The sequence below is a fragment of the Colobus angolensis genome, unplaced genomic scaffold (genome assembly GCF_000951035.1).
Source record: "Colobus angolensis palliatus isolate OR3802 unplaced genomic scaffold, Cang.pa_1.0 Scaffold390, whole genome shotgun sequence".
In the NCBI taxonomy this organism is placed as follows: Eukaryota; Metazoa; Chordata; class Mammalia; order Primates; family Cercopithecidae; genus Colobus; species Colobus angolensis.
The window spans coordinates 48,104-61,672 of NW_012117266.1; the positions used below are offsets into that span (position 1 = coordinate 48,104).

The 13,569-nt window shown below is 49.0% G+C and overlaps 1 protein-coding gene across 1 annotated transcript in view; it reads right to left on the minus strand.

Moving 5' to 3' along the window:
- HUNK (hormonally up-regulated Neu-associated kinase) overlaps window positions 1-13,569 on the minus strand; it is a 132,973-nt gene that overhangs the window by 3,284 nt on the left and 116,120 nt on the right. The window contains exons 11-13 of the mRNA XM_011954992.1: window positions 12,416-12,499; window positions 6,121-6,168; window positions 393-573 (exon numbers count right to left, since the gene is read on the minus strand). Of these exons, the coding sequence (XP_011810382.1) occupies window positions 393-573; window positions 6,121-6,168; window positions 12,416-12,499 (313 nt within the window). The remainder of the gene's footprint in view (window positions 1-392; window positions 574-6,120; window positions 6,169-12,415; window positions 12,500-13,569) is intronic.

A 13,569-nucleotide genomic window follows, 5' to 3' on the forward strand; every position in this document is an offset into this window, starting at 1 on the left:
TACCCTGACCTCTGCTCTGCACCCCATCTCTACTCCCACAATTCCTTACAGCCTCATCTCTGCCCCTACAGTACCACATACCCTGACCTCTGCTCCTGCAATACTGTGCCTCCCAAACTCTGTTTTGACAATATCATCCACCCCAATTTCTGTTTCCATAATACTTTGCACCCCATCTCTGTTTTCTCAAATCCTTCCTGCGCAAGTGGCTAATGCCACACAGCTTGGTCCTGGACTGTGCTCAGGCAACCTCAGGTCCATCAATCCTGCCTTTCTGTGGGCACAGGAATCATCTCTGCTCTAGGGCCCATTTGGCCATCTGCTGTGAGGGCTACACAGTGGACACACAGCCCAACACAAGTGGCCTGAGAGAGTCCCCAGAGCTCACCCACCTTTGTCGGGGAAGCTGGACTTGGAGGCCTTCCGGTCCTTCAGGAGGGCTTTGGTGTTCTGAATCTGCGTCATGAGCGAGCCTGAGGGCTGTTTGTGCGATGGCAGGTTCTTGTCCAACTTCTTGGAGAATGGTCGATGAAGAAAATCCCCTCTTTTTTCTTGTTCTTTGGGCTTTTTATCCTGCAAATCAGAAGCAAACATATGCACTTAGACACATGCTAGAAGATACAGAGGGATTCCTCTTTGAAAAGTCATCCAAACCGATGAGAGAAACTCCAGCTTTTCAATACTCTATGCTCTCAGCTGTGTGTTGAATGAGGGAGGAGCTGTGGCCCAGCCAATGCTCCAGGAAGCCCATTTCCCTCTGCTTGGGCAGCGAGTGGCCTTCAATGGACCCCAGCTCCCTTTCACTGTGCTCTTTCAAGGCCTTCCAGCAAGGGCAAGGCCTTCCTAGGAGGTCAATTCTTCTGGAACAAGCCCAACAAACTAAGGTGAAGCAGAGAAGGACTTCTGGAAACCTCCTGTCTGCATTTAAAGTAGACCCCAAAGATTGTGTCCGCAGTAATGGCTTTGCAAAGGCAACTGGGAACATAACTGCTTCCACCTTCACATCAGGATCTAGTTGGGGCAGTCAAGTCAAGGAGGTGCCAACACAACATATACAACAAATCCAGGGAGCCCTGAGTGGTCCTGATGGGCTTCCAGCCCTTTCTACCCTAATCATGAGAGAACTTACTTGCGTACTTAGGACTCGTGTGTATGAAGCATTTTTTTTTTTCTTGAGGCAGGGTCTTGTGCTATCACCCAGGCTGGGGTGCAGTGGTGTCATCATATTTCACTCCAACCTCGAGGTCCTGGGCTCAAGTGATCCTCCCATCTCAGCCTCCTGAGTAGCTGGGACTACAGGTGTGCACCACCATGCCCAGCTATTTTAAAAAGATTTCTTGTAGAGATGGGGTCTCGTTATGCTGTCCAGGCTGGTTTCGAACTCCTGCCTCAAGCAACCCTCCTGTCTCAGCTTCCCAAAATGCTGGAATTACAGATGTGAGCCAAAACGCTTGGCAGCGGCCATTCTTTTGGTTTAAATCTTGCCTTTGTTGTACTAGATGATAATCCATCTGATGGGAGTGAATTTGACTCTTACATATCTTCAAGTCCACAGCCTCTGACATAAAGCCAGATGCTTAGAGAAAGTTTAATAAACAGTTATTGAAATTTTTTTAAAAGGGCTGGTAGAAACTGAACTGAATTAATTTTGATTCAGTTCAAGCTTCTGGGAAAGGTGATGTCACTAAAAAGCAGCAGAAGTTCTTTTTCCGGCCCTAAAGCCTGTGTTTGGTGTTTACTGCTAAAGCAACCCCACCTCTGACCTCACCATGGGTGAGGAGGAAAAAAAGACTTTTATTTTTCACATTTTTGCCCTCAACTTTAACCAGCATTTGCAAACCAAGAGAGCTCATCTAGTTTCCATTCACGTTGTTGAGAAGCTTCTCGGGGAAACGTCTCTTTGCACTTTTACAGCCCTTTCTAATAAGGATGTTCAAAGTCTTTGCAGATTAGAGTTCATGATGTCCAGTTTGTGAGTGGGAAAGAAGACGGGGGAGATGTGGGAAGTGGGGACACTGAGCCTCGTGGCAAGTGCCACTGTGAGGGGCCACAGCTCCCTGGGAGCCTGGCCTGTAGCTGATGTGGCTGCTCCCCAACAAAGGGGTGACATGGGAAGCCAGGAGAGGCGAAGCTTCCTCAAACTCCCTCCTCAGCACCTTCACAGCTGCCACCAGCCTTTTTTGAGAACACGCAGGGTGCCAGACACTGCACTGCGACATGACCCACCAGAAGGCAAATTCTGCTACCTCCTTTACATATGAAGAAACAGTCTGTAGTGCTTATGTAATCCACCGTGAGCCTGGTGGAAACGTGGATTTTCCCAGCCCTGAAGTCGATGTTGTCAACCCTTGACTTGACACCACACTCTCAGAGCCTGGGGCAGGGTCAGGCGGTTCCAGGGATGGAAAGGTCCAGAGGCAGGACCGTGCCACAGTGCTAGGCTCCTGCAGTGGGATCCGAATGTTCCAGAGAAGGTTATGTGCTCCGGGGCATTATCTGGGATGCCCCAAAGGGGAACTTGCATGGGGAACGTATGCTCCAGGTCACCTTGGTTGAAGCCAGCAAAGGACAATCACCACCTTCCACGGCTTTCCTCTCCCTTTGTGTCCATGACACACCAACAGGCCACCTTTTCCAAGGCAAAGGAGAACAAGCTTTTGCACACACGCTTACACAGAGACGCACAGCCATCCAGCAGCAAAGGCAATGTTACCCGCTATCCTGAAAAATCTAGCAGAATCTCCTTTTAGTTGGTTCCCTTTCTCTACTTTTATGCAAAATCACCAGCTCTACCTGCTAACACCTTCTATGGGAAAAAGTAATCAAATGCGCCTTTGTCTCCATTTCCAAACAATATTTGGTAGAAAAGACAACACTGCAGTTCCTTCCATTTTAGGGTTGCTTTTTAAATCAATCAGCAAACATTTTTTCAGGCTGCTCTGTGACCCACAGCCTTGAGAGCTGCCGGTGGCTGTCTAGGTTTCTTTTCATTCCTTTCTAACCCTCCTTGGGTTCTCAAAAGCTTAGCAATCAAGATGCAAAACTTCTGCGGACCAGTATCACCAACCAGACAGGGTCCATAGGCACCTAGTGGTGTGTCATGCGTGGGAGTCTGCTGTGGAAAGAGACCAGGGTTGGCCTGTAAGACCCAATTTCTCCTGTCGCTGACAAGAGGGCTATTTGGCAATGAGCAGAAAGCTGCTATGGGGGCAGAAAAGAGGAAAAATGCACCCCCAGACAGAAAATTCCAGGAAACCCTTGTTAAACTTCATCCCAAGATCCTGCACCCTGGTATGTCCTCCAAGAACCCCTAGCACATGCTTCTCCAGCTGAAAAGAATCAGTGATTTCACAATAACCGGTTTCTAAGGAGAAACCAAGAATTCACCCCACCTGCTCCCTGTTGGGGACAAACCTCAGAGTCAGTCCACGCAGACCGGTCAACAGCCTGGAGAAAGCAGGTTTATTTACAACCAGCCAATCTCCCTGTCCTCCAAGCACATGTTACCAAATGCAACCAATCACCCAATCAGACTTTTTCATTTGCATGGCCTATTTTCTCCAAAAGAAATTTCCTAGGGAGCAGGATGCTAAATTGCCTTACATAACAGAAACAGATCTTCAGAGGGACGATCACATCCCCCTTCCTTCCACATGCAAGTTCCTCACACAGCAAAGCAGCCGCCTGCAGAGACTCCTGGCTTCCCTCCGATATGCTCCAGTGCCCACGTGGACTTGAGGGTGGGTGATGGAATTCAAGCTCTTGGTTCGAAGCCCGCCCTCTTGCACCTTGTCAAGCACAGTTCCAAATCCCCCCAGGCAGATCACAGAAAAGACCACATGAGGCCCCAGAGGCAAGCCATATACACTAAACGGCTTCTTGTTCTCTATCAACTATTTCCACCCACTGCAGATGTGCATGGACATTTACAAAGAGGAACATTTTGAAAACATGGCCCCATGATCAATCATTTACCCAGGATCCTTCATGTTGTGTATTGTCCTGTGGAGGAGACGGAGATGCCTACAGGAGGGGGAAACCCATCCTCAGCCTCTGAAGTCTGAGCTCCAGAGAGCTGGTTCCCTTTGGAGTCTTCCCTGATGGCTGTGCAACTAGGGGTATGCTGGCCACTGAAGAATGACCCCAGGCTTCTGTGTTCCAAAGACCCACACCGCCCCCTTCTTTCTGGGCGTGGCTGCCGCGGGTGCTGCACCTGAGAATCCCAGCCACAGTCACAGCTCGGCAGTCTGAAGTCTGGAGTCCATTCTTTGCTCTCTCCAGAATGCGTTGGGTGACCTTGGGCAATTCACTTCTCCTCGAGGGAAGTGTTTTCCCGCGTGTAACCAAAAGTGTGGTTCCTTCCCAGCTCTGGGAGGATAACAGTGAACACACATCACACCTGCTTTATCACCTGAGCAGCAAATGCATCCATTTAACAGGGATGGACGCTTGCTTTGCACCCTCATCACCCCAGGCTGGAGGACGGATGGCTGCCTGGGAAATCTGCCTCTTTCTGCATCTGGCAGAGGAACGCTGGGAGCGGAGACGAGTTTTCTTTGAGTAACTCTTATCAGGTCCAGCTGTATGTGGGCTTTTCTGGAGCTTTCCTTCCCTCTGATGATTAGTAAGCCTCACCAGGCTGTTTGGTGTGTCAGAACCAAGTGCTGACCGCTGCCCCCTGTGATGGCCCGGGGCCCAGATGTCAGTGGCTGGTTGGTTTGGGTTCCCTGTTGCCCATCACATAAGGGGAAATCTGATTTTGCTGCAGAAAAATCTACAAGTGAGTTGATAAAAAGAGGGCTTTGAGCCGGGCGTGGTGGCTCACGCTTGTCATCCCAGCACTTTGGGAGGCCGAGGCAGGCAGATCACTTGAGGTCAGGAGTTTGAGACCAGCCTGGCCAAGATGGTGAAACCCCGTCTCTACTAAAAATACAAACATTAGCTGGGCATGGTGGCGAGAATCGGTAGTCCCAGCTACTCAAGGTTGAGGCAGGAGAATCATTTGAGCTCGGAAGGCAGAGGTTACAGTGAGCCAAGATCACAACACTGCACTCCAGCCTGGGTGACACAGCGAGACTCCATCTCAAAAAAAAAAAAAAAGGTTTCGTTCATAAATTAGGCCATTGAGCCAGGAAGCTCTAGATAGCTGCAAATCCCATTTCTCATACAGGTGGAAACAGAAATGCACAGCCAGGTGTAGAGTTGTAACGAGACAATAAAAAAACAATCAATTCCACATAGCCAGAACCAATGTGGTCTAAAGGGATTCTGATAAACTCACAACAGGATTCTGCATGTTTTAATTCTGGATAAGGATGGGGCTGGCAGAGCCTGCTACCCTGGGCAGAGACTGACCAACCCTTAGGATCATAAGTGATGGTTAATTTCATATGTTAACTTGGCTAGGACATGGTTCCCAGTTGTTTGGCCAAATACCAGTCTAGATTGTTCTGTGAAGGTGTTTTTAAAGACGTGATTAACAGGCCAGGAGCAGTGGCTCACCCTATAATCCCAGCACTTTGGGAGACTGAGGTGGGTGGATCACTTGAGGTCAAGAGTTCAAGAACAGCCTGGCCAACATGATGAAACCCTATCTCTACTAAAAATACAAAAGCTAGCCAGGCGTGATAGTGGGCACCTGTAATCCCAGCTACTCAGGAGGCTGAGGCAGGAGAATTGCTTGAACCCGGCGGTGGAGGTTGCAGTGAGCCGAAATCACACCACTGCACTCCAGCCTGGGTGACAGAGAGAGACCCAAAATAATAATAATAATAATAATAAATAAATAAAGGGGTTAACATTTAAATTAGACTTTAAGTCGATTATCCTCCATAATGTGGGTGGGTCTCATCCGATCAGTCAACGGCCTTAAGGAAAAAAGAATGAGGTCTTCTGGCAAAAGAAATTCTGCCTCTAGATGGCCTTTGGACTTGAAGCTGCAACATCAACTCATCCACCCTGCTGGTCTGCCCTGCAGATTTCAGACTTGCCAATCCCCACAATTGTGTGATCCAACTCCTTAAAATAAATCTCAGTCTCAATCTCTCTCTCTCCATGCTCTGCTGGTTCTGTTTCTCTGGAGAACCCTGACTAATACATAATAATCCCCCAAGTTCTTACCTGCACAGCATGGAATTCAAGATCCCTTGTCCAGGTGTCCAGAGAGGCCTGTGAAAAGGAACAGCCTTCAACAATTTGAGAATCTGCACTTGCTATTTATTCCCTAAACGCTCCCCCAATGGCCCTGCAGCTCTGGCTGAGAATCATTCGTTTCCGTTTTCATAGACAGAAAGCAAATCCTGAAATCGCCGTGGAAGTAGGCAGCAGATGTCCTAATTTGTGTGCTGAATAGATTTCCTAGGTAAACTTTTCATTAAAATCTAAGACGCTCTAATGATAAGTCAGCAGCTCAATGTTTTCTCAAACAGCAAAGACACCCACAGAAATGTCACTCGGATCAAGAAACAGAACACACAGCCAGCATCTGGAAGGTCCTCCCTGCCATCCCCATGTCCTCTCCCAGGCATTCTGTCCCCCAAAGTAACCACACTTCTTTTTTTTTTTTTGAGACTGAGTCTTACTCTGTCACCCAGGCTAGAGTGCAGTAGCATGACCTTGGCTCACTGCAAACTCCACCTCCCAGGTTCAAGCAATTCTCCTGCCTCAGCCTCCCGAGTAGATGGGATTATGGTGTGCACCACCACACCTGGCTAATTTTTGCATTTTTGGTAGAGACAGGGTTTCACCATGTTGGCCAGGCTGGCCTTGAACTCCTGACCTCAAGTGATCCACCCGTCTTGGCCTCCCAAAGTGCTGGGATTACAGGTGTGAACCACTGAGCCCAGCCAAGTAACTATATTTCTGATTTCTAACAGCACAGATCGCTGGATCTGATTCTGAACTGTATTTTTAAAAGTAGTATAGATTTTGAAGTAAGACACAAAGTGAACATTTTAATATTTGCCTTTAAATGTTTCATCCCTGTGTGGGTTGAATTATATTCTCCCAAAATTCATAGGTTAAAGTCTAACCCCAGGACCTCAGAATTTGACCTTATTTGGAGAGAGAGTCTTTACAGAGGTAATCAAGTTTAAATGAGGCTATTAGGGTGAGCCCTAATGCAGTATGACTGGTGTCCTTTAAAAATGTGGAAATTTGGGCTGGGTGTGGTGACTCACATCTGTAATCCCAGCCCCTTGGGAGTCTGAGGTGAACAGATGCCTTAAGCTCAGGAGTTCAAGACCAGCCAAGCAACAAGGTGAAACCCCCTCTCTACAAAAAATTAGCCAGGCCTAATGGTGCATGCCTATAGTCCCAGCTACTAGGGAGGCTGAGGTGGGAGGATCACCTGAGCCAGGGAGGCCAAGGCTGAAATGAAATATGATTGTGTCACTGCACTCCAGCTTGGCCTGGAAACAAAGAAAATGGAAGGAGGGGAGGGGAAGGGAAGGAGAAGAGAGAAAAAGAGAGAGAGAGAGAGAGAGAAAGGAGGGAGGGCAGGAAGGAAAAAAGAAAGAAAGAAGAGAGAAAGAAAGAAAAAGAAAGAGAAAGAAGAAAGAAATAAAGAAAAAGACGGGAAGGCAGGAAGGCAGGAAGGAAGGAAGGAGGGAAAATAAAGAAAAGAGAGAAAAATGAGGGAGGGAGGAGAGAAAAGAATGGGAAAATTGGGACAGATACACACACAGGAGAATGCCGTGTAGATGAAGGCAGAGATTGTGGTGATGCATCTGTAAGCCCTGAACCTGGCCTCCAGAACTGTGAAAAGGTAAATTTCTACCCATTTTGTGGTGCTTGTTAGGGCAGCCACGCAGACGAATCCAGCCCCCCGCCACCCTCTCCATCAGTTTTCTTCCAAAACTCCAACATTACTTTGTCATTGTAGAGGAGACCTCCTAGCTGGATTTGATATTTTCCTATCAATGAACACTATTTTTCAAAAGACTTTAACAAAACTGGCCCTGGGCTCTCTATGCCTTTAATAAGCCAATTTAAAAATGATAACCCCCCCACCTCGACCCCCAAAGTCCCGGGGGGTTCTCTCTTTTAGAAAAAGGAGTCTGCTGGGCACACACGATAGGTGTCCTCAGATGAGAAATGCACCCCACTTTTATAGATACAGTCTCTGCCTTTGACAGGAAAAAGAGGTAGAGAAAATGATCAAGTTGTAAAAGCACTGCACAGTAACCCCAAGAGGGAAGTTGTTGCAACTTAATTCAGCTCCTTTGTCTCCTAGGAGAAAAGAACTGGAATCAAAAGGAACAAAGAGGCCACTGCATGCACTCAGTGCCTGGGACAGGGCTTGAAGACAGCCCTAGGGGACACGTGCCCTGGGCCACACCCCGGTTTGCTGACAATCGGAAACCTCTCCACCACTCCGTCTCCCCACCCAGCTCCACCCCTGCCACGTGGTGCTGAGGACGACTGGAAAGCCCTCAGGCTCCGAGTGGACTTTCCCTGTGAGGCCTGGGCCCTTCCCTTTCCCGAAGTAGCCTCACTCCACTTTCTAGGTTCCGCTGGAGACAAGTTGGATCATCTGGTAATAGCTGTCACTTAATTAGAGAAGTATCGCTGCAGTTTAGAGGAAGCAAATGGATCATAGGAAATTGAATGCTGTTTGCCCATTAGTGTTCCTATTTAAATCCTAACCGTTAAATATTTCAACAAATGTTTAAACGCTTGCCATGTGTCTTCATGTCACAGGAAATAATAGAGAAAAGGAATCGGAATGAAAGGAGGGCCCCTCTCCCACTAGACTTCTGGCCCCTTCTGACACACACTCGCAGTGGGGCGGATGTGAGGTCAGCATGGACCGGGGTGTCGGCAAGGTGGCTTACGGGCCACCTAGGGCACACGCTCCATGCACCTAAGTTTGCATTGCCATTTGAGGTCCTCGTGAGTGACATGCAAAGCACGAGGGAGGAAGTCTAACAGTGAATTCTGCATCCCCTGGACTCTGGCTGGGGTGACCACCCTCAGTGCAGGTGACCATAAGCGGTCCCTCCCTGACATAAGGCATGGCCATTTGGTGATGATAACATCACGTATCATCAAAAGGGACTCAGAGTCCACTCTTCTGGAACTCACAGCCCAGAGGGAGAGATGTTAATCAAACAGCCCCAGAACAAATAAACAGCTGCAAACAGGACACGCCCCAGGATGTAGAACGTGGTAGGCAGATAGGATAGATAGGATAAGACTGGATGGCAAAGGTCAGGGAATAGCAGGGGCCCATGGGGAGGTGATCTTGCTTTGGGATCTGAAAACACTTAGGTTTAGCAAAGAGGAGCAGGGAAAACATTCTGAAAGAGGGAGCGGCATGTGCACAGCCCCCGCAGGCAGAGAGAGCACAGCAAGCCCTAAGGCTGTGGACTGAGCACAGGGCGGGACGCAGCGCTGTGTGTGTGGGCCATGGGGCTGGGAGACAAGGCAGGAGAAGCAAGCTGGGGCTGAACCACACAGGGCGACCACGCACGGAGTCTGCCTGGCAAGTGAAGGAAGCCTCTGAAGGTCTCAAGCAGGGAAGTGACATGATGAGGTGTGAGGGTGAAAAGCTCACTCTGACGGCCAGGCAGGAGAGAGTGGCGGGCCGCCATCCCAGAAGCAAGAGCGTCAGTTAGGAGGGCCTAGCAGAAGTCCAGGACAGAGGTGATATGGCTGGGAACAGGTGTGGGACGGAGATGGAGAGAGTGCAGGGGCTGGAGGGTTTAGCAGTCAAACTGGCAGAACTTGGTGATGGGGTGGTTCTAGGGGTCAGGGGAGAGTCAGAGTCAGGGACTCTTGGGTCTCTTCCCTGCACTGTTGGAGGATGGGGCTGCTACTGTGCTGGGGGGTGGAGGGGGCGGGAGGAGAGTCTGTTTCAGAGCGTGCTAGATTCAAGACCCCTTCGTTCATGCAAGAGAGGGTTAACATTTCGTAATCAACTGGCCAGAGGGGTCTAGAGTTTGGGGCATCTGGGTCCCCATCACCTGGCTCTCTGGCTTTAAGCCTGAAAGCCACACCTGGGCTTGTGGCTTAGCTCCTGCAGCCATAGCCCACCTTCCAAAGAGCTTGTCTCCATCCTCATCTTCCCCGGGCCCCACAGCCTGTCTTGAGGAAGGGACATCCAGCCTGGGGTCAAGGCCAAGACCCACCATTCCTCCCCTGCCCCAAGCATCCTTCTATCAAGGACACGTTCTCTCCCTTCACTGCAGCGTCACTGATGGACAGGTACATGCTCACTGACTTCACTTCCCCCTCCCCACCCCCAAATCCACACAACCTCTCTGCTGCCTTTGGCACTTCACGAGGCTGTTCTTTCTAACATCCTCAGGACAACTAGCTGCCCAGTAGACAATGCTGACCATTTCATGTGTGACCTTTCCTCTGTTCCCACAGCCCCCTGGTCCCCCGCCAGCATCACTGCCTTCTGGCTGCCCCACCCCCTGCCCGACCACCCCCCAGCCCTCGTCTTTGCCAGTTTCTCCTCTCCCTCTGCCCCAGGGTCTGTCTGAAATGGAGACCCGAGCCACTGCCCACCTCGATGCTGGGGTAGTTCCCTCTCCTGAGCTCCCGTCACATTCACACACGGGGCCCTGCAGCTGAGCACTCCCTGTCATCAGTGTCCCTGGACACCGGCTTCACTGGCTGCCCAGGAGCCCAGTGTGGGCCCCAGGAACCACCATGCTCCACTGCAGTCCTGCGTGCAAGACAAGCCTGGAGAAGAATCCTTCCAGAGCGATGGGCACCGCTCACGGGATCAGGATGAAAACTTTACGTCGGAAAAGGAGAGGAGAGGCCAGGCCCAGTGGCCTCAATGGGGCATAGACAAAGGGTCCCTTTTTAATCCCTTCTCAAATGAAGGAACTTCTGGGTGGGTGATAGGATTTGTCCGCACCCAAATCTCCCCTTGAATTGTAAAAATCCCCATGTGTCAAGGGCGGGGCCGGGTGCAGATCACTGCATCGTGGGGGCGGTTTCTCCCATACTGTTCTCATGGTAGTGAATAAGACTCACAAGATCTGATGGTTTTATAAAGGGGAGCTCCCCTGCACAAGCTCTCTTGCCTGCCGCCATGTAAAACATGACTTTGCTCCTCATTCACCTTCCGCTACGATTGTGAGGCCTCCCCAGCCATGTGGAACTGTGAGTCCATTAAACCTCTCTCCTTTATAAATTACCCAGTGTCAGATATGTCTTTATTAGCAGCGTGAGAACAGACTAATAGACCTAGGTGTCCCAGGAGAGAGGTTCCCGTGGCAAGGACACTCAGAGGACATAAAGAGGCTCCAGAGGGGAAAGGGAAGGAGGTTCCGAGGAAAATCACTGAGAGAAAAAAGAGCTCCCTTGGCAAAAAGTGAATGAGGGGCCCTGAGGCCGCACCCCACCCCTGACCCCCTCCCTGGATCTGGAATTCACAGGCACAGTCTCCTAATAAACATGGATGTGGGATCCAGCCACAGGAGCCTAGTTTTTATTCTGAAATCAAAGAGCCGTGGTCTTTTTCTCTAGGTACATCCCAGGTTACATCAGGTCACTAGGGACTGCTGGCCAGGAAAGCCTGCCTGATCCCAAACTTTCCTGGTCCTCACCTCACTTTCTTCTGATGCCACGTGTTACACTCAGCTCTATTTTTAAGCATCTCATTTTTTTCTAGCATTTGCATTTTTTTCTTTTATTTTTAGTTGATGCATAATCATTATACATCTTTTTTATGGGACAGAGTGATATTTCCATCCATGTATTCAATATGTAATGATCAAATCAAGGTGATCGGCATATTTATTACCTCAAATATTTATCACTTCTTTGTGTTAGGAGCATTCAAAATCCTCTTTTAGCTTTTTGAATATATATAATAAGTTATTGTTAACTATAGTCACCCTACAGTGCCACAGAACACCAGAACTTATTCCTTCTGTCTAGCTGTCATTTCATGTTCGCTAAGCAACCTCTCTCTACCCTCCCTTCCCCCTGCCGTTCCAAGCCTCCAATAACCACAGTTTTACTCTGTACTTCTATGAGATCAATTTTTACTAGTTTCACTCACATATGAGTGAAACACTGATTCATTGTGGGAGATCCTGACAGTGGTTTTCAACTTTGGCTGCTTACTGGAACATCCAGGGAGCTTTAAAAACTCCCAATACCTGAGTCTCAACTCCCAAGACTGGATGGAACTGGTCTGAGGAGCAGCCTGGGCATCCAGATGCTTAAACGCTCCCCGTGACTTTAACATGCAGCCAGAGCTGAGAACCATGGTTTAGACACCGCGAAGCTGGTTCCGCTGTAAACCGTTTCTCCAGGGCTCCGTTATGAGTGTAAGTATGTGTCTTTGGCTACTTCAGTGTCCCACAGTAATTGGTTTCTTTTCCAATTACTGCGAATGGAAATCCACCCTTCCTAAGAGACCCTGAGGTTGGCTTCAGGGATCACTCACCTCATAGGACTCCTTGGGGGCCCTGTACTTTTCTATCTGGTAGAGCCGGGTCTTGTAGCAGAGGCTGTCCTGGATGTCAGATTTCTACCAGAGGAGAAAAGAAAAAGCACAGCTCAACTCTCAGAAATAGAAATGTCCATTAAGCAGTCATTAATTTTTAAACCAGCGCTTGGCTGAGAGAATGCTGGAAATGTTTGGCAGGCCAGTAAATTGCAACATAAAGTCTCACCCCAGGATGGCCTGCATGCAGGATGCAGCGTGGGGTGAGCCCTGGGCGCAGAGTCGGGTCACCTACTTGTGTTACTATCACTGCCAGCAAAGGGCCAGGTGACCCTGAGTAGAACACTGCCCCTTGCAGGGCCTCAGTTCTTTTATCTGTGCAGTAAGACTACTCAAAAACATGTACATAGAAACCAAGAAAATGAGCTGGAAAGAATAACTGATTTTATTGGACCACTACATAGAACATGGATCTTGCTTGTTTGCCTTATTTTAAAACAGCACACAGCCGGGCGCAGTGGCTCATGGAATCCCAGCACTTTGGGAGGCCAAGGTGGGTGGATCACCTGAGGTCAAGAGTTTGAGACCAGCCTGGCCAACATGGCGAAACCCTGTCTCTAGTGAAAATACAAAAATAGCTGAATGTGGTGGCACACGCCTGTAATCCCAGCGACTTGGGTGGCTGAGGCAGGAGAATCACTTGAACCCAGGAGGTGGAGGTTGCAGTGAGCCAAGATCATGCCACTGCACTCCAGCCTGGGTGACAGAGTGAGACTCCGTCTCTCAACAAAATAAAAATAAAAATAAACAAAAAACAAAAAACAGTGCACACACACACACACCACATACACACACGCACACACTGCTCCCCACTACCACCACCCAAATGAAAGTCACAACAATTCCTAACATAGCTCAAAGAAGAAGACAAACAACTGCACTGAAGCTGAGGTAGGTGCAATCCTGTCTGGAAATGGGTGAAATAAAAACACGGATTAATTAATTAATCAACCAACGAATAGTTAATAAATGCCCTTCCAGGTTCTCTACCTTAAAATATATGCTTCGTGGTTTTAAAAAGAGGAAACCAAGAGAGAAGGGAAGAAATGGCCATTAAGAGATAACATTTTACTTTTTAGTTCATTCGATTGGGC